General features: G+C 38.9%; 2 protein-coding genes across 2 annotated transcripts in view; both read left to right on the plus strand.

The window, feature by feature from the left end:
- Nucleotides 1–20,319, plus strand: part of LOC120439390 (zinc finger protein 771-like) — an 844,755-nt gene that overhangs the window by 750,639 nt on the left and 73,797 nt on the right. The gene's annotated exons all lie outside the window — the stretch shown is intronic.
- On the plus strand, nucleotides 12,961–14,695 carry LOC120433810 (tripartite motif-containing protein 16-like). The gene has a single exon (XM_039600720.1). The coding sequence runs from the start codon at nucleotides 12,992–12,994 to the stop codon at nucleotides 14,693–14,695; it is 1,704 nt and encodes a 567-aa protein (XP_039456654.1). The 5' UTR covers nucleotides 12,961–12,991.

Below are 20,319 nucleotides of genomic sequence, written 5' to 3' on the forward strand. Positions count from 1 at the left end.
TGTGTGTGTGTTTTATGTGTATAGATTTTTAAAAATTATTACTCACTTAACACTGTCCAGACATGCCTCGTAAGGATGGTTCTATAGCATTTTTCATGATTACTTCATAAAACTTGATTACTTTATGGATTAGGTGCAAGAGTTGTTAAGTGTGGACAATTAAATAATAGTTTATTGCAAATAGCAAATTAGCCTAGTTTGTTTTAACCTCTTGCCCTATGGTTTTAAGCATTGTCACTAATCTTTATTATTGTTTATTATTGTTTAGCTACCATCTCTCATATGGACCTTTTAATGTCTACAGTCCCAGATCAGCACAGCCCTCCAGCACTATCAGCAGCAGCAGAAACCCCTCAACAGCCACACTGTACCCACCAGGTAGAACATAGGCGACATTAGCTTTAACCTTGTCCCCACCTGATGACAGTGATATAGTATTATATGATCCCATATTAGATTCTTGATGAATGTGGGTTTTGTTATTCAGCCTGGTTCTATGTGCCTCTTTTTAACTTTGAGCACCCGCCCCTTCAAACATCTCTGCACAGCCCTGGTGCTGGGCGCCATCTAATGAACACTTTGAATGCTGTCATGTGACAAACAAAGTACAGTTAAATTGGACCTGAATCACCATTAAAAGTTACAATGAATGAAATGGAAAGAATGATTAAATGCACGTTTCACTAAACAACAGGTCATATAAACAGTGACTCAGAGCAGAACAAGAGCAAAGCAGCATTTCTCTTCTATTTAAACTCTTCTGTTCCAGCAGTCAGAGCAGACTCAACCTCTGACTCTCTACAGCTCAGTACTCCTGCTCGCCCCCCAGGCTCCAGCAACCTGCAAAACAAGGCGAGTCAAGGCTCTCTGCACCTGTTTAGAGTCAAGCCCAACATAACTCTGGTCCTTTTTGAGGCTATTTTTAATTAAAGAGAACTAAAGTAAATTGTCTTTTCTCAACTGAGCAAAATATTTAACATCTCCGTGGTTACAGATCTGTTATGAACCAAACTGAATTTCTACCAAAATACATCTATTAGTGAAAATGTGTTAGGGTGTTAAATTAATGTCACAAAAATGTGACCAACACATTTAATGTCAATAATAGTAGCTGCATAAATAAAGGAGATATAAACGTCTGACTGCTGTTTCTACCTTTTGACAGGATTGTTTTTTCTGGCTTAAAGTGACTTGATGCCATATCATGAGAGGTATGTTTGACAGTTTAGAAGCCAACAATGGTTTAAATACAGCTATGTTTTTTGGCAATGACCAGAAATTACTTTTTGGCACAGCATTCCTTCTAAAACGTAATAATTAAATCTGATTGTCAGATTAGCCTAATGCATAACAATGAGTGCTGTAGCTGCACAGCAGGCTGCAGCACAGAGACAATCATTACCAAAAATAACTCGCCAGAATTTGTGTTTTATATCGGACGTTGACTCTAGACATGATGTGCTACTAATCTTATTGTAAACTTAAGTTTATTGCTTTTGTGTTATTCAAAGGTTGTTATTCAAACACTCGGCAGTTTGGCATATCTCAGTGCAGGCTACACTGGTTAGTCTGTAGTACTGTGGTGAAGTTTACAGTCGTGCTCTGTGTTGGGCTGATGCAGAGAAGATGTGAGGAATGGGAGGTTGCATCAAAACCAGTTTTTTAAAATTTAGTTGATGATACTGCCTTGGTGTTGGAAATGAGCCATGCAGGTTACTTAACATCTCTTTGACTTCATTTTCCTCCCACAGTCCAAAGACACACAGTTTGTGGGGTTTGGTTAATTGTTCAATTTTATTTATAGCGCTAAATCATAACAACAGTTGCCTAAAGGCACATAAGGTAGACCGTACAATAATACATAGGTAATAATACATATACAGAGAAAAACCCAACAATCATATGACCCCCTAAGAGCAAACGACAGTGGGAAGGAAAAACTCCCTTTTAACAGGAAGAAACCTCCTGCAAAACCACAATACTTTGCCCCACATTACCCACATTGCATCAATCTCGAGCTTTCTCAATGTTTCACCTCGAGTAGGTTCAATAGGTGCAGCCTAAGCTCGGGTTACAGCAGCTCACTGCCCTCAATAACTGCACCTTCCACCCCCCGATGGTACCCAAGCTTGTGGTATCAAAGCGGTTTTGTGTGTGCGAGGCGTTATCTGCATTTGAGTTGCAGACCTTTTGAGTGCTGTATCTGTGGTTGATGATGAGAGATAGATTTGTTTTCCACGGTGTTCTTCAGATCCTCCTGCACAAGACGAGCTGAATGACCTGCTAATGGAGTAAAGTTTTAGGGTCTCTACCAACTACTGTCAGACAAGGTTTATCACATGTACATTTCTGGGTGATCTGAACATGTTTGTCTCCCATTAATAGCTGGTTGCAATATTATAAAAAACAGGTTTAATCATCAAAGATGAGTTTAAGCTTGCAGCGGTCTCAGCAATGCTTTGAGTCTGATCACTTAAATAAAGTCAAAAATACACTTCTCATCATATCAGATTTTTTTTTCACATTTTGTCCTATAAATTCTGTTTCTATTGTAGGATTTTTGGTCAAAATATTATTGGTGTATTACCTCAAATCTGTTATAATCTGCTAATTACTAATCCGTGGACCACTGTGTGGGATAACCCAGTGAACTAAGATAATAAACTTCATTAATAATAATAAAACACATTCATATTAAATAAAGATTTTAAAATAAATTATAACTTTATTTTAAATATTTCACTACCTAGCTGGTGGATAATCTAATCTAAAAAAAACCCTCTGTCTGATAGATACTGTTTTTATTATTATCCATCCATCTATCTATCAGATACAAAAGCAGATATCGATCTAACATATTAGTTTGATTTGTTCCAGTATACTTTGTAACACTGCAGTGTATTATAAATGACAGCACACACACATTTGGTTTAAACTGTATGATTTACATTAATTATTTTCTGGGGTTACCTGTCTGCTGATCCAGTCCCTCCTGCTTTGAGTAAAAGAGGAGGATGAGGGTGGAGCTTGTTTAAATACAGACTAGGGCTGGGTATCGTCACTAATTTCTAGAATCGATTCGTTTCCGATTCACAAGGTCCCGAATCGATTTGATCCACGATTCGATTTAATTCGATTCGATTCAATTAAATTCAATTTGAATCTGGGAAATTTTGACAGTCAGAAATATTATAATTCAGATCAGTACATTTACATATTTTTGTATTTATAAAAAGGAAGCTGACACACGCAAGACTTTATCAAAGGTGTGAGCGTCACAGCAGATGCCTTTGTGTCAAAGTAGCTGAAGATAAAACACAGAAAAACATGAAAGTGGTTTTCCTGGCCTGGGATTTTATAAAAATATTCTGCAGTGCATCAAAAACGAAAGAAAACCATTAATCAACATATGAACGTTACCTCTACAGCGGTTTTATTAGAGACACGGCTAAGCGTTTTGCATTTTGCATAATTTTAAAAAGTTTAAATTTGTTCAGTATTGAACGGCAGAAATTAGGTTTTCTTTTCGGAAGTATATAAAAAAAAAAAAAAAAAACAGCGGCCAACAGCGCTGTAAACAACAGTAGACTTGTGCGTAACAAGCAAGCCAGAATAATGCAGAAAACAGATTTTTAGACGGGAAACTGTTCTTGAAGTACAGAGAGAGAGAGGGAGAGAGAGAGAGCTGTGCATGAAGTGTGATTTTTATCGTGGTGGAAGCAAAACAGTAAAAGTCAGAGTGATTTCATGACGATGTTTATGTGAAGCGTAGTTTGGATCTTCTTTTGCTGCTGGTTCAGTCAATATTGTTTGGAGAGAGATCAAACTAACAGCTTTAGAATCAGCGCAAAAAGGGCGTGAACACAAAGCGCGGACCCGCCGAAACATCAGAATCAGCGAGCTGTCGGCTTTCAGCCCCGACCGTGTCCGTGCAGTTGTTGTGCCAAAAAGTGATTGTCTGCCAGAAAGTGATTGCCGTCCGCGGGAGCGCGCGCAGCCGCTTAAAGCTGCAGCGCCCGTCAGGTGAGAAAGGCGACATCTCACTGATTCTGATCCGCGGGTCCGCGCTGTGTGTTTACGTCCTTGTGCAGAATCCGTGTACCTGCTCTCATTTACTGTCTTAGCTGTTTGGTGGTTGTTGAAATTTTGTGAGGTTTCACCTGAGATTCTGGCGTTTCGGGCAAAATAAATTTATATTAAAAAATCGATTCAGGATTTTAATGAATCGATTTCACGTTATCCAAGCCAGAATCGATTTTAATCGATGAATCGATTATTAAAACCCACCCCTAATACAGACCCCAGACAGATGGAAACCATCTTCTTTGACAGTTTGGGGGAAACTCGGTTTAGTTATTCTGCCTGCAGTTTTCTCAATTGCATTTTTTTTAATGAGCTTGTTTTCTGCTTATTTTCATGATTAAGTATTTCTGGTATCAGTTTTGTCTTTTGAGTATAATAAAACTCACACTGTGAAAATGACACCTATGCCCAAGCATCCGTTTACTGCAGGGGTGTCGAACACCAGGCCTCGAGGGCCGGTGTTGGAATTGATATTTTTTATATTGTCATTTGTGCTAAAATATATAGATATATAATCATTGCATTTATGTGTCATAATCATTGTGAAGAAAAAGCCAGACAGTCAGAGGATTTATTTTCAACTTTCTAACATTTCCTTTATCTGTGCTGACAAAATGTGCTTTCTTTATTTAGAGTGCAGCTTAGTCCAGATGTTATACATTTGGAAAGCACCATGTTCTGTCCAAGACTTCGCACCTTTAAATGTTTGGTTGAGACATGAAATGACCTTTTCTGCATACACACAGTTTAAGTTCATTGAAAGGTCGTATGTCTGGAAACACACACATACAGAATACAGACACTGATGTTGTTCAGATATGACTGCTTAAGAATGTCACGTGTATTTGTAATCGCATATTCATGAATGATTGCTTGCTGACAGTTAGTGGTCTCATGTTCCAGTGAAATGGAATAATCATGTGTTTCAGGTGTGTTGACCCAGGGTGTTATCTAAAACCTGCAGTACACCGGCCCTCGAGGCCTGGAGTTCCACACCCCTGCTTTAAAAGGTCCTCACCTTTCCAACAAAAATGCTGGTTTTCAATTGAATCATATATTGTACTGATTAACTTACAAACTGTAGCCTTCCTACACATCATATCAAAAATCTTTTACTTATTTAAGTATTTACTTGTCATAGCAGCCTGTTTTAAAGCAGCTGTGAGGCTGCCAACAAGGAAACACCTGGAGAAAACATCTGTCAGTGAAATATACATTTGTGCATGCGCATATTGTTTTATCTTGACAACATCTACAAGGTTCCCACAAGCTGCAAACCTTTATTCATTTCCAACCACAAAGGAATGTGAAAGGATGTCACGTGACACAGTGGTAAAGTGTTGATTCTGAAACTTTCTAACCACAACAAGGGGGTACACTCTACAGCTTGGCTGTAGATAGTCACAGAATTTGGTGAAGAAAGTTTGTTCACAGGCAGCTCAGCAGGTTTTGGATAACAGACAAACACATAGCGCCAACATCAGAGGTGCTTTGTGTTCTGCAGGAAGCATCTTAAAGCTTCAGCTGGACCATCAGGAGTTCCAGGTCTCAGAGGTATGAGATCCTGAAGTTCAAAGTTCGGATTGGATTGGATTTAAAACAAGAACAACAGTGAAGCATCAGGAACAGACACTGAACACATGATGTGACATAAATGGCTAAATGGCTTTTTCAGTCTCAGCTGAAGAAGTCACGCTTTAGCTTGAAGTCGTGAAAAGAGATTGCCCGACGTTCTCCTTCAGGATCTTTTGATAGACAGCAGAATTCATGGTTCCAGTTACCACATCAAGTCGAGGTCCTGAAGCCAGCTTCACTTCTGTTTTTTTTTCTGTCAGAAGGTGGCGCCATGTTTCAGCTGATGAATATAATTGTATTAATGACCTCACTTCTTCCACCTTGAACACAGAAGACTTTCACTGACTGCTGCAGTAAAGTTAGACTTAGATCACACATTGGCCCACATGAATAATACGTTGAACAGCTGGCTGATGATTCGCAGTTTGGAGGACCTAACGGAAATATTGTGCCTGAACTCATCCTCCTCCTTTCAGCTCAATGACTCACAAACTAAAAACCCACAAGCAGCATCAGCTTGAGCGGGGGACTACCTGATGCTTCAGACCATAAGAAGCAGCTGAAGAAGATGATGCTGGAGATCTCCAATCCCATGCATCTCTGCTGTCTTTCTTTCTCTCGATCAAGAGAAAGAAAGATCAGTGTGTTTTTGTGGGGCGGGGCTAACCATGCGCTGCCTTGCTGTGAAGGTTGGCGTTTCCAGCCCTTCGTTCCTGTCCATCTGAAGTTAACAAGCTCACCTTTTTGTCACCTGTTGATCAACGCATTACTACTTACTCAGTCTTTGACAGAGCATTGAACACAAAGTAAAAAGTAGGTAATTTATAAAACATTAAACAGCAGTTACAAATGGCTGGAAATATTTACTGATCCATTCGTGCCAGTGTGGTGGGGGCTGGAGCCTGTCCGAGCTTTCATAGAGACGGGGTACACCCTGCAGGGCTAAAACATGGAGACAGACAACCATTCACATTCACAAGTTATTTATTTGCAGACAACAATGTGGCGTCACTATTTGTAGTCAGCCCAGTGTAGACCTTACATGTAGCAAGGTCTACATTTAGGCTCACTAGTTGAAGTGGGAAATACTTCAAATAAATAAATCAATACTGAGAACTGAGTTGCAAGGATTGTTAGTAACCTTTGATAACTAAGGATGAAGGTCTTAGTCATGTGACGTTGACATCAAATGTAGTGACATATGTAGGCTAACTACATGAAATGAGCCTACATGTAGGAATTTCCCACTTCAGCTATAACAAACCACCTCCCCTCACTTACCAGAAACTCTACTCAGAAATGGAAGCAGAAGAGTTCCCTTTAATAAGAAAGTTTAACCCTCAAAAGGTCAGAACGTGGTGACTACATGTGTCTGTAAACACCCAGCACACTGTCGGCGATGTGCTCGGTTTCAAACCTTCAAGTCTTTATGAGCGAATAGAAAGATTTATAAAGGCAATTCTGCTCTGAAGTGGGAACCAGTGAAACAACTTGGTCTTGCAAATAAGGCATTACAATAATCTAACATGTGTGATACGAGAGCATCAACCAATTTCTCAGTCAGTTTGAGATAAGAACTTTCTATTGCTGCAAATTTTATGAAGGGTAGAAAGCAGCGAGTATCCTGTATAAGACTTGTATCATGTTATAATTCTTTGTGACAGCACCAAGTGGGACTACTTTGAGCTATGAGCACACTTGTCACTAAATGCAGTGATCTGATTGGTCAGATCTGTTTCTAAGGAAAAACATCTGTTCCAACACATTTACACATGTGTAAAATCAAAATGTTTCACTTACCTCTTCTCAAAGCAGCCGTTCACACCGACTGCCTCACGTCACTGGGCGAATTTTCGACATGTATTTTCAAACCAAGCTTAATTTTTTCCACTGATTTTTCAGATATGAATAAACGGATCTGACCAATCGGATCACTGCATTTAGCGACAAATGCGCTCCTAGTTTAAATTGTGCACTGGTACTAAATGTACTATGATATTGTAAACAGCTAGAAGATGTTTCTGGTCAATGTGGTCCCAAATCTGCCAACAAGAGCTCAAACTGTCCCACTGACATGCTGAAATATGTACAAAAGCAGCTGTGACAGAGCTTCAACTCCTGGCTTAAACTATGAAATTCCTTCTCCACCTTGTCAGGAGAATTGGACGAACCCAGAATGTCAGTTTCTTCTTTTTCTTGAATAGAATTGCCATTACTAATGTTGTTTTTTTTAAAAAAAGGCTGGTTTTATTATGCGCTAATACTGGATTTGTGGCTATATTCCTTCTCTTTGCAGTGTAACACAGATATGATATTCGTGCCTTTGTTGCTGAACAGCTGCATAGTTAAGAATCATTTCCCTTTTGTAATAAAACAAATAAATCCCGATCTGTCATCTCCATACGCTGAGACAATTATTGAACTGAACTGAATGAATCTCTGACTGAATGTGAGAATCAGATTCTTATCTGTGGTCGCTCTGTGTCAAACAGAGAGACTGAACATTTAATCACAGCTCCACTCAAACATTTATTCTGCGGTCTGTCTCTGCTACATGTATGGGAGTGGTAAGCCCCTTTGTAGGCTGGGTTGGATTTTCCAGTCCTCCTTATAAGCTGATGTCAGAGTAAGTGGAGTCTCTTCATTTGAGGCTGGAGCTCCAAGTAAGCGTCCTCGGAGCAGAATGATGTGTTAATGATTTATAAAAATACTAAACACTGAAAGCTTCATTTCCACTCCTGTGTCAGAGAGAGAGCAGCTTTCACTGTGTGTGGAGGCCGATTAACCTTGTAGCTTAAAACTTTGTGGTGTCGTCAGTCTCTTTGTTGAAAAGCTGGGGGCTATGTGGGCTGGGTGTTGCAATAGGTTTCACTGACAGCTGTGCTCCACTGGGGTTTGACTGAAGGTCTATTTTTATACTCACAAAGGTGGGTTCACACTTACAGGGTGACACTTGAGCACTAAAAAGCTGTGGGCTAAACACATCGAGGATTTTTTAATCCTCGAAGTTTTGGCTTCAGGTCTGCTCTGAGATTTGGACGACACACATGAGGTGTGTGGCTTGTTACTAGCATTAGCAGTGTGACTGCCCGCTGTTACACTGCTACAGTAATTATATACATTACCATCCCATCTGTCTAATTATCTCTTTTCTTTCACAGAAAGATGATGGTCTACAGGACCCTGCTGTTCCTCACACTGGTTTTAGGTGCTTATGGTCAGTTTACAGATAATGAGCATAAACAGGGATGGAGCTATAAAATGAGATACTGATTTAGGATTTAGTTAAGTTCCACTTTATACTTAAACAGACTCCTGATTTCTAAAAAGCCATTTCTAATATTTTAGCTGCATTAGTATCTCAGATCAGTGCAGCCTGACTTGCTCTATCTAAAGCATAAGTAAACTTTTCCCTTCTTTCCTTTCTTGCTCTCAGAAACATCTTATGATGATAACGAGTTTCTGTACTACCGAGGTGAGGAAAACAGCAACATCACAGTAGAATGGCAGTTTGCATCAAAAGTCAACATCACCATCTCAATGTTTAAGATCCACTGCCTGCAGTTACCTGAGCTGAAGGTTTTCTTCAACATGGACAGTAGTTCTGATGAGCCTCAGCATGAGCAGTTTGCTGGACGTGTTCAGTGTGATAAACACGCTCTGACTACAGGACGAGTCAGACTTAAACTGCCCAGAGTCAGGATTAATGATTCGGGCTGGTACCTCTGCAGGATGGCCACTGAGTTTGGAAAGAAGGTTAAAGAATTCAGGCTCAACATTTCTGGTAAGATTAAATAAATTTTCGGTTTTTTAAGCTTTAACTCATCTCACTGCGTCTATAAATATCCTCAGAGGGTCTCAAAGTGAAGTTAACTTATTCCTACAGAAAACAAAATCTTGAGAATACAGAAATGTGTGATCTCTGTGCGCTGGCTGCTCGGGGAGATGTCAAAGTAGTGAAAAATGTAATGGAAAAGTCCTTCACGTCAAGGTCACCAGCAAAATATCTAAGGGTTTACTTTACAGATGGACTCTCCTACTTTCACTTTAACTTTACATTTCAATTTCAGTAACCCACAGAGTTGGAAATTACAAATGATGCACAAGTTTGATACCATTGCTGTCTTCACTGTAATACCACACTGCTCATATGTGTTCTGTCTGAAATGTTTGCACATATTTAGTGAAATATAAATATACTGGATTTTAATATCTGTCATTTTAATTACAAAGCATGGCATGAAAATATTTTCATGCCATGCTTTAAAAAAAAAGAAATTTCTCCTCAGAAGTATGACAAACTTGTCTTTACAGCGGCGAATCTCAAACCCAGTCCTGTGACACCAACAGCAGAACTTAAACCAGAGACACAAGGAAGAGTCAACTTCTTTGCTGGTCTGCCTCTGGGAGCAGCTGTAATGTTGGTTTCCATTATGTTAATCATTCACTGGATTACAAAATGCAGACGAGGGGGAGAGCGGGACAACAAAAGGAAAAAACTTGACTGCTAAGTGCTCCTTGGTAGTCTCTGGACCTCAGCTAGACTCGGTGATGACCAGTGTTGTGCAGGTTACTTTGAAAAAGTAATTAATTATAGTTACTAATTACTTCTTCAAAAAAGTAACTGAGTTTGTAACTGAGTTACAATATTCTAACTCAGAATTCCCAGCACAACCCCACTATATATTTGTATATATTATATACAAAAGTAACTACTGTGTTACTTTAAAAAAACATTTAACCCTCTGGGGTTCAGGGTATAATTGGCCATTTTTAACTACTTTTGATTTTCCTTCCACAGTTTCCCTTTGAAAATGGTCATAAAGTCATAAAACCTAAACATAATACCTAAGCATCCACATTCTTTCTCTCTCTCAGTGAGTCTAAGTTATGACCTCGGCTTCCTGTGCAGTATGTTCTGTTCTTTTCTAATCAGACAAATGATGATTCCATGATTCTCTGAAAACAGTATTTCTTATAACTCAGCAGTATAATGCATCATAAAACAATATCATTCATTCACAATAAATCAGCAGTCTAATGTAATACAAATCAGTTTAATACATGTAATAGTTATCACCTTCTTCTAAGTCAGAATAATGCAAACTAAAACTACATAATAATTTCACAATCATTAATTGGGCGTATAACGTGGCATAAGATAATATAATAATCTCACAGTGTGTCAAGTCTGTGGAAATCTTGTTATTTGCAAATTTTATCTAACTTCACATCATGTTTTGTCGAGTCTGCTAACTGAAACAAAGGCTGGTGGTTTGGAATTATTACACTTGTCAGGTGATAAATGTTGTCCTCTTGGTAGGAAAAAAGTCACTTTAGACATTCTTCTTGTTTTTCACAAACAAGAAAAATGGCACAGAGAGGAAATCAGCTGAATTCAGTGAAATTATCTTGTTCCATCTGAGGATCCGGTGACTACAGGGGAAATGAAGGACGCATTTGTCGCCCGGAGACTGCTTCCTCTTCTTCGGGTTTAACAGCAGCCGGCATCCTTGTACATGCAGTGGTGTCATCTTCAGTCCCTTATTACACTCTTAAATCTTACTGCTAATTCCTGCGTCTCTCAGGATCTTACAAAGCGTCAAATGACGCGTCAGCTATTAAATTAGTCGTCAATGATTTTGATAGTCGACGTCACAGAATCACGGAATCATGACTAGTCGACAAATCGTGGCAGCCCTACTACAGACACTGGAAAATCATCCTCCACTCCATCAACCTTTACACGAAGCAAACTGGTAACAGAGTTGTTTTCTATTAAAGTTTTTAATTCATACAAACCCTCCTTTAATATGATGTCACCTTCATGTATCCCGTTGTCTACCTTCCTTCATGTTCGTGTCCTGGTTTGTGTTTATTAGTTGTTTTCAGTATAGTTTAGTGTGATCTCTGTTTTTTGCCGTTTTCTCCTCTTGTGCTTCGTGTTCAATAAACCACCTTCTCACCTTCCCTACTGCCTGCAATTGGATCCTCCTTTATTTATCCCCACGGCTCCCTCCACTCACCGTGACATGAGTAGAGAATAGATTTGTGGTCCGTCACATCAATGTAGTGTCACCATCCTGTTCAGCCATCTTTACACTGAATCCTGTAAATTGCTGCCATTCATATCACCGACTGGCCCATTTTACAATCTCTCCTTAAATGGCTGTAACTCTGTCATTGTTTATGCTAGAGAGAAAATGCAAACGGTTTTGAAAAGAAGATAAACATAAACCATTCACGAGCTTCTTCTGTCTGAAAAAAGAGTCAACGTCCCTTAGTTATGTCATGGGATGAGCAGAGAAGCAGGTGTGGGGAAGTGGCAATGCCCCAAAAAAGGCCTGGAGAGTTAGAAAGCTGAGTGGCCTAGGCTCAAAAACTGTTAGGTACATATTTATATATATATATATATTTATATACATATTTGAAGTTGATGTCGTGTTACGTTTTGTTGCTGCTGAATATCAGTTAAATCTGAAAAAACAGTCCATTTTTTTCCACTTTAAACTGTTGTTCTATTGTAATAACAGTACAATAATGTAAAATGACTGCCAGAAAAAGCTGAGGTTATTCTGAAAAAAGGGGCAAAAACAATCACTTGTAGTATGATTTCTGGCCATTTTACAGCCAAAAATACCAAATAAGTCCAAGCAGCTTGTATGATATTTGGTCAATAAAGGGTTAATATTGACTGGTTCTCACATACACATATTTAGCCACATCCCTGCTCAAGATTATTATTGTGATCAGCTCGACCATAATAACAGAAAAATACTTTTAATGAAGGATCAGAGTTTCTTTTTATTATTCCTGTAAAACATTTATCACATTTTTATGGAAATGACTGTATTTGAAAACCATTTAATTTGTTTACTCCCTCATATATCAACTACTACACCTGCTGCACCCTCTCACTCTTGATGGTGTTTGAGGGACAGAAAGAATTTAAAATAAACATAAACTTAAATGCAACATAAGCATCATGTCAGTGGCTGCCTTATCTGTATGTTTAGGATCATTATCCTCCTGCATTGACAAAAACTGAAGGACTGTTTGTTAACTTCAGTGAGAACTCTGACATTTCTAAAGTAAAGTTTATTCATATAGAAGAAAGTGTTAACAAGCTTAAAAGTTGAGGTGAGCAGTAAATAAAAAGGGTTAAACACACAGTATCGCTCTCAAACTGCTCCTCTTCCTGGAGTGAAGCACAGCCTGATAAACTTGACAGACTCCATTCACTGCAGAAACACATGTTGTTGAGATCAGAGATCAGACTAGTTTCAGTTATAAAGAAGAGAAACTCACACAGTCACTGACACTGAGAGGAGAAATGGCACAGAAAGGAGTTCAGCTGGACCGAGAAACCTTCTCTTGTTCCATCTGTTTGGATCTACTGAAGGATCCGGTGACTACAACCTGTGGACACAGCTACTGCATGAACTGTATTAAAGGTTTCTGGGATGAAGAGGACAGGAAGGGAATCCACAGCTGCCCTCAGTGCGGGAAGACTTTCACACCGAGGCCTGTCCTGGAGAAAAACACCATGTTAGCAGCTTTAGTGGAGCAGCTGAAGAAGACTGGACTCCAAGCTGCTCCAGCTGATCACTGCTATGCTGGACCTGAAGATGTGGCCTGTGATGTCTGCACTGGGAGGAAGCTGAAAGCCATCAAGTCCTGTTTAGTCTGTCTGGCCTCTTACTGTGAGAAACACCTCCAACCTCACTGTGATGCAGCTCCATTAAAGAAACACAAGCTGGTGGCCCCCTCCAAGAAGCTCCAGGAGAACATCTGCTCTCGTCATGATGAGGTGATGAAGATTTTCTGTCGTACTGATCAGCAGAGTAGCTGTTATCTCTGCAAAACAGATGCACATAAAGGCCATGAAACAGTCCCAGCTGCAGCAGAAAGGACTGAGAAGCAGAAGGAGCTCGAGGTGAGACGACTAAACATCCAGCAGAGAATCCAGGAGCGAGAGAAAGATGTGAAGCTGCTTCAACAGGAGGTGGAGGCCATCAATGGCTCTGCTGATAAAGCAGTGGAGGACAGTGAGAAGATGTTCACTGAGCTGATCCGTCTCATCCAGAAAAGAAGCTCTGATGTGAAGCAGCAGGTCAGATCCCAGCAGGAAACTGAAGTGAGTCGAGTCAAAGAGCTTCAGGAGAAGCTGGAGCAGGAGATCGCTGAGCTGAAGAGGAAAGACGGCGAGCTGGAGCAGCTCTCACACACAGAGGATCACAACCAGTTTCTACACAACTACCCCTCACTGTCAGCACTCAGTGAGTCTACACACTCATCCAGCATCAATATTCGTCCTCTGAGGTACTTTGAGGATGTGACAGCAGCTGTGTCAGAGACCAGAGATAAACTACAGGACATTCTGAGAGAGGAATGGACAAACATCTCACTGACAGTCACTGAAGAGGATGTTTTACTGTCACCACCAGAGCCAAAGACCAGAGCTGGATTCTTAAAATATTCATGTGAAATCACACTGGATCCAAACACAGCACACAGACGTCTGTTGTTATCTGAGGGGAACAGAAAAGCAACATTTATGAAACAACAACAGTCTTATTCTGATCATCCAGACAGATTCATTGGATGGTGTTTTCAGGTCCTGAGTAGAGAGAGTTTGACTGGACCTTGTTACTGGGAGGTGGAGTGGAGAGGGGGAGGAGTTTATGTAGTAGTCGCATACAAGAATATCAGCAGAACAGGGTTGGACAATGAATGTTTATTTGGATTCAATGACAAATCTTGGGCATTACATTGTTACATAAAAAGTTATAAATTCTGGCACAACAATTTCCAAACTGTCCTCTCAGGTCCTCGGTCCTCCAGAGTAGGAGTGTACCTGGATCACAGAGCAGGTATTCTGTCTTTCTACAGCGTCTCTGAAACCATGACTCTCCTCCACAGAGTCCAGACCACATTCACTCAGCCGCTCTATGCTGGACTTTTTCTTTTTAATTATGAGGCCACTGCAGAGTTGATTAAAGTCAAACAGAGAAGACAGGTTGATGTTGATCCCTGACCATTATATGTACTTGTGTAGTTTCTAAATGAGGCTTTACATTTTAGAAGCTGAGAAGTTCAGTGGTCCATTGATGTGTGAAAATAATCTTGCACTGATTCAAACTGTTTTATTCTGTAGTTGCTGTAGTGGGTTGTCAAATGCAACAATATATCGAAGCTGCAGTGATTCATCAGTTAGTCAATGATTAGAGAATTGATTGTTTTATCATTATTGTAGTCACATTTAAAGCTGGTTCCAGTTTCTGAAATGTGAAGATTGTTGATTTTCTTGATCATATACAGTGTTGGGACTAACGCGTTATTAAGTAACACGTTACAGTAACTACGTTATTATTGTGGTAACGAGCACGGTAACTAGTTATTATGCCAAAACCAGGAATGCGTTACTCGTTACTGGGATTTAGATAGGCTCGTTACTCGTTACTTCGTGTGGTCGATATCGCGGAGCTTCCACAGATTCAATAACATTAGCAAGTGGTGGAAGCCAGCAGGTGGATGAAGTAAAAGACTGGTGTCAAGCCAGCCTCCAATTCCAGGATTGCAGTCTAGCCAGCCTCCAGTTTGTTTTCTGTTCCCCGTCTATTCAAAGTATTACGGGAAGGGATGTGGAAACCGGATTTCAAAATAAAAGCCAAATTTGAGTGAATTATCAGATATTTTAAGAACATAATAACATATAATTTAGGTTTGTTCACTATTAGCGCCCTGTCAATATCAAGGCCATCTTATTTTGGATTTCAAAGTAAAAGCCCTGTGAATTTTCATTTTTGAAGTTGTCAGGAGTTTTCCTGTATTGCAACCCAGGTTGGAATAAAACGCTCAGACAGGTTACCGTGTACACGGGGAGACTCAGAGACTCTCCCCTTCAGCATAAAGAAGTAGTCTTTTATTGAAAGCACATACAGGAAGTGATACAGGAAGAGATAAAATAGCTGCTGCGTGCAGACGCCCTGTGGAGTACAGAGTGTAACTTCCCCATTTGGGAGTCTGCACAAAGTGTGACTTACTGAAAGAGCAAACATAAACATAAAGAGCAGAAGATAAAGTAATAACATAAAATAATAATAAAAATCCCCAAAATCCCCAAATCCTGAAATCTTTTGACAGAAGTACTCTTTCAATGACTTCAGAATGCTCTTAAAACCAAAAGTCATATTTCCAAAGAGTAGTTGCAATTTGTATCACCACCATCCAACCACAGCAATTTGAAATTGCCCATAATTGACCGACTCTTTTAATGATTTCAAAATGCTCTAAAATGGAAAATTTCTGTTTCCACAGGGTAATTCCACTTTAGATCAACAGTATACAACCCCACAGTGATACCATACCAATATCAAGTCATTCTGATGTTGCCTTCCATAATAAAGGCCTTTTCAAATTGCCCATATACAACCGACTCTTTTAGCGATTTCAAAATGCTCTAAAATAGAAAATTCCTGTTTCCACAGGGTAATTCCACTTTAGATCAACAGTATACAACCCCACAGTGATACCATATCAATATCAAGTCATTCTGATGTTGCCTTCCAAAATAAAAGCATTTTCAAATTGTCCATAATTGACCTAATTTTCAGTGATTTCAAAATGCTCTAAAATGGAAAATTCCTGTTTCCACAGGGTAATTCCACTTTAGATCAACAGTATACAACCCCACAGTGATACCATATCAATATCAAGTCATTCTGATGTTGCCTTCCATAATAAAGGCCTTTTCAAATTGCCCATATACAACCGACTCTTTTAGCGATTTCAAAATGCTCTAAAATAGAAAATTCCTGTTTCCACAGGGTAATTCCACTTTAGATCAACGGTATACAACCCCACAGTGATACCATATCAATATCAAGTCATTCTGATGTTGCCTTCCAAAATAAAAGCCTTTTCAAATTCTCCATAATTGACCTACCTTAAACGATTTCAAAATGCTCTAAAATGGAAAATTGCTGTTTCCACAGGGTAATTCCACTTTAGATCAACAGTATACAACCCCACAGTGATACCATATGAATATCAACTCATTCTGATGTTGCCTTCCAAAATAAAAGCCTTTTCAATTTGCCCATAATTGACCTAACTTTCAGTAATTTCAAAATGCTCTAAAATGGAAAAATCCTGTTTCCACAGGATAATTCCACTTTAGATCAACAGTATACAACCCCACAGTGATACCATATCAATATCAAGTCATTCTGATGTTGCTTTCCAAAATAAAAGCATTTTCAAAATGCCCATATCTCACTCACTCCTGGAACAGTTTCAACAGTTATTCTTTCTGTTACTCACATGTATGTTTTGATGTGCATTGGTGTTAGTTTGAATGACATCTCCAAGGCCCTTGAATTTATAATTGTCTTTTTTGTTTTTTCTTTTTACTTTGTAAAGTATTCACCACATTTAAAACCCACAAAAAAGACAATAGTTAACTTTAAAATTAGTACAGAGGTGGAGAATAAACTCAGCCGTGGTGTCTTTTGTTTTATGCAGTCAGAGAGATTATTGAATGTTTGGGTGGATGTATTTTCCTCTGTGGTGGGTTACGATGTTCGCCCACCACCCCAGGCTCCATGGGGCTTGGTGGTGGTGCTAATGTAGGCCCTCGTCCAGATGGGCATTTGTGGCTTCCAGGGGTGCCACACGAGAGAGTACTTTGCCTTCACGTCCCTCCCCTCCTCATCCACACTCCATCACAGCGCCACACATGCAGGGCTTTGGCGTACAGTTGTTTCACTGAGGTGGGTGTGAGACATTCCTGCTGTGTCCCCTTCCGACCACCTGTACCTCAATTTTATTCCACAACCTATACATCAACATCACTTGTGCTGGGCATGCTGAATGGCATCCAAGGGATGGTCTGTGTATTCAACCTCTCCTAAGTTGCCGGTGCCTACGTCTCAATTTTAAGTACATGTAGATGATAAGGTTTCTCGGCAGGGGCCGTGCTGACACCAATATTTATTATCTACTGTTACTTATACATATCTAGGTTGTGGCTGTGATACTTGCTGTTGTGTACTATGTTATATTTTTGCTTGTTTTCTTTTCTGTTTTTTTTCTTCCAGTAGGTAATCCAATGGAATTTACTGTCTTGTGTCACCGTCCCTCATCCCCTCTGTTTTTTCCCCTCTTTTGAACGTCTCTTGTCTAAGTCTTAATATTTCCTATCAACCAATTATGTGTATTCCTTTGATAATAACTGCAAATTTAAATTTTACAATAAAATGACTGAATAAATAAAGATAGTTCAATTTTTTAATCAAGTGGAGCAATATTGCAAAGCCATAATGGTCCACTTGAAAAAAACAAAATCGTTGGAGAGCCTATACCGCCCACTACTGGACGCTACAATTAAACAGGTGAGCTTTGAGTGTCTGTCTCTATCGACATTTCAAAAACTAGAGGTCAAAACATGTCATTTTTAAGTCTTGTGCAGAAAAAATGCCGAAGAAGGAGGAGGGGTGAGTTCCTTTTTTTAAGTATAAACTTTAAATATTAACTTTTAAAAGTTGCTAACAAAGTAGTTAATCTCCAATTACATGTTATTGAGTAATCAAGTCTTGTAGCCTAGCTTAAGATATTAGCTAGGCTATTTCTGATTGTAAAAATGTCTTTTTTCTTATGTGTAACACGTAAAATTACATTTATTTCACCATATTATTACTGTTTTGTTTTTATTTGATAACAGGCTTCACTATAACCAAAAACAAAAAGATATTTGCGCACAGGACTCAGGCAAAGTTGTAGCATATGGGAGAAATTAATTAACACGTGTTCTATAACAGGCACATGCAATGGCTTTTTAACATCAAGTGCTGCACATTTTGTTCAGGGGCATTGTATTTCACAAAAACATGTTCAAATAGTACTTCAATCGAAACAAAGTTGATAGTTTTGTAATTAGTGGCACCGATTTAAAATTCTTCTCAATTCATTGACAATATTATACATATTCTTTATAAAATGTTATGATTTTATATTCATCAATGATATAAATACCACTGTAATGTTTTCTTTTTTTCACTTAGAGTCTACCGCTTCTGCTTATTTGGGGTATGTAATTTTTTCTTCTTTTCTTTCATATACATTTTCCAGTAAAAATAAAACTGAAAATGTTATATCTTTTGTTTTAGAACAAAAAGAAAACGATTACAATCAATGACATTATTGAAACTGTGGAACAGCTGAAAAAACATGGCATGCAACTGGAGGACCATGCACTTCATAAAGACGGCCCCTGGGGTCAAGTTTGCCTGACACTTGGTATTGAGAATAATAAAAATAACCGCTACAGAATTTGTGATGCGTTTCGTCAGGTTAGTTCTTTTCACTTAATTTTTTAAAATATATTGTATTACATTATTTACTTAAAATCAAATTTATTAAAAATGTATGCCTGTTCTCCACAGAACTTGTCTATACCAGTCAAAGGGGATTCAGATAATGGACAAAAGCCAACAGAGCAGGTTCCATAAATAAAATTCTATGTGTTTGATATCAAATATGTTGGTATACCACATTTTAGTCAATGGGTTACTGTTGAAGTTATCCTTAAACTTAATATTGTTACGGGTAATGTCATTTACGACAGGAAGAACTATCAGCTGCCGCTTCTCTGTCACCGGACATCTCCTCGCAGGTGGATGGACAGCTGTGGAAACAGCAATTTTCCATTTTAGAGCATTTTGAAATCGCTGAAAATTAGGTCAATTATGGACAATTTGAAAATGCTTTTATTTTGGAAAGCAACATCAGAATGACTTGATATTGATATGGTATCACTGTGGGGTTGTATACTGTTGATCTAAGGTGAAATTATCCTGTGGAAACAGCAATTTTCCATTTTAGAGCATTTTGAAATCACTGAAAGTTAGGTCAATTATGGACAAATTGAAATGGCCTTTATTTTGGAAGGCAACATCAGAATGACTTGAAATTGATATGGTATCACTGTGGGGTTGTATACTGTTGATCTAAAGTGGAATTACCCTGTGGAAACAGGAATTTTCCATTTTAGAGCATTTTGAAATCACTGAAAGTTAGGTCAATTATGGGCAATTTGAAAATGCTTTTATTTTGGAAAGCAACATCAGAATGACTTGATATTGATATGGTATCACTGTGGGGTTGTATACTGTTGATCTAAAGTGGAATTACCCTGTGGAAACAAGAAATTTCCATTTTTTAGCATTTTGAATCGTTAGAAGATTAAGTCAAATATCGGCAATTTCAACGGGCCATTACTTTGAAAGGTAAAATCAGACTAAAGAAAAAAGCCTAAATTATATGTTATTATGTTCTTAACATATCTGTTAATTCACTCGAAGTTGGCTTTTATTTTGAAATCCGGTTTCCACATCCCTTCCCGTAATACTTTGAATACACAGGGAACAGAAAATAAACTGGAGGCTGGCTTGACTGCAAGTCTCGAACTGGAGGCTGGCTTGACACAAGTAGGAAAAGGGAGGCAAGAGGAGAGACCCGAAGCGGCCGCCGGTCTGAGTGTCAGGTGAACTGAACTTCAGGTAAGAAGTTATGACCTGCAGTCTATCTGGGTCAGATATAAACCAAGTTTAGGTGGAGTTTATTTTCGGTATGCTGACATTTTCGTACTGCGTGCTAGCT

Source organism: Oreochromis aureus, linkage group 3, assembly GCF_013358895.1.
Source record: "Oreochromis aureus strain Israel breed Guangdong linkage group 3, ZZ_aureus, whole genome shotgun sequence".
In the NCBI taxonomy this organism is placed as follows: domain Eukaryota; kingdom Metazoa; phylum Chordata; class Actinopteri; order Cichliformes; family Cichlidae; genus Oreochromis; species Oreochromis aureus.

Bases quoted from the DNA above. Each gene is read 5' to 3' on its own strand.
- LOC120433810 (XM_039600720.1), top strand. From the start codon at position 12,992: ATGGCACAGAAAGGAGTTCAGCTGGACCGAGAAACCTTCTCTTGTTCC.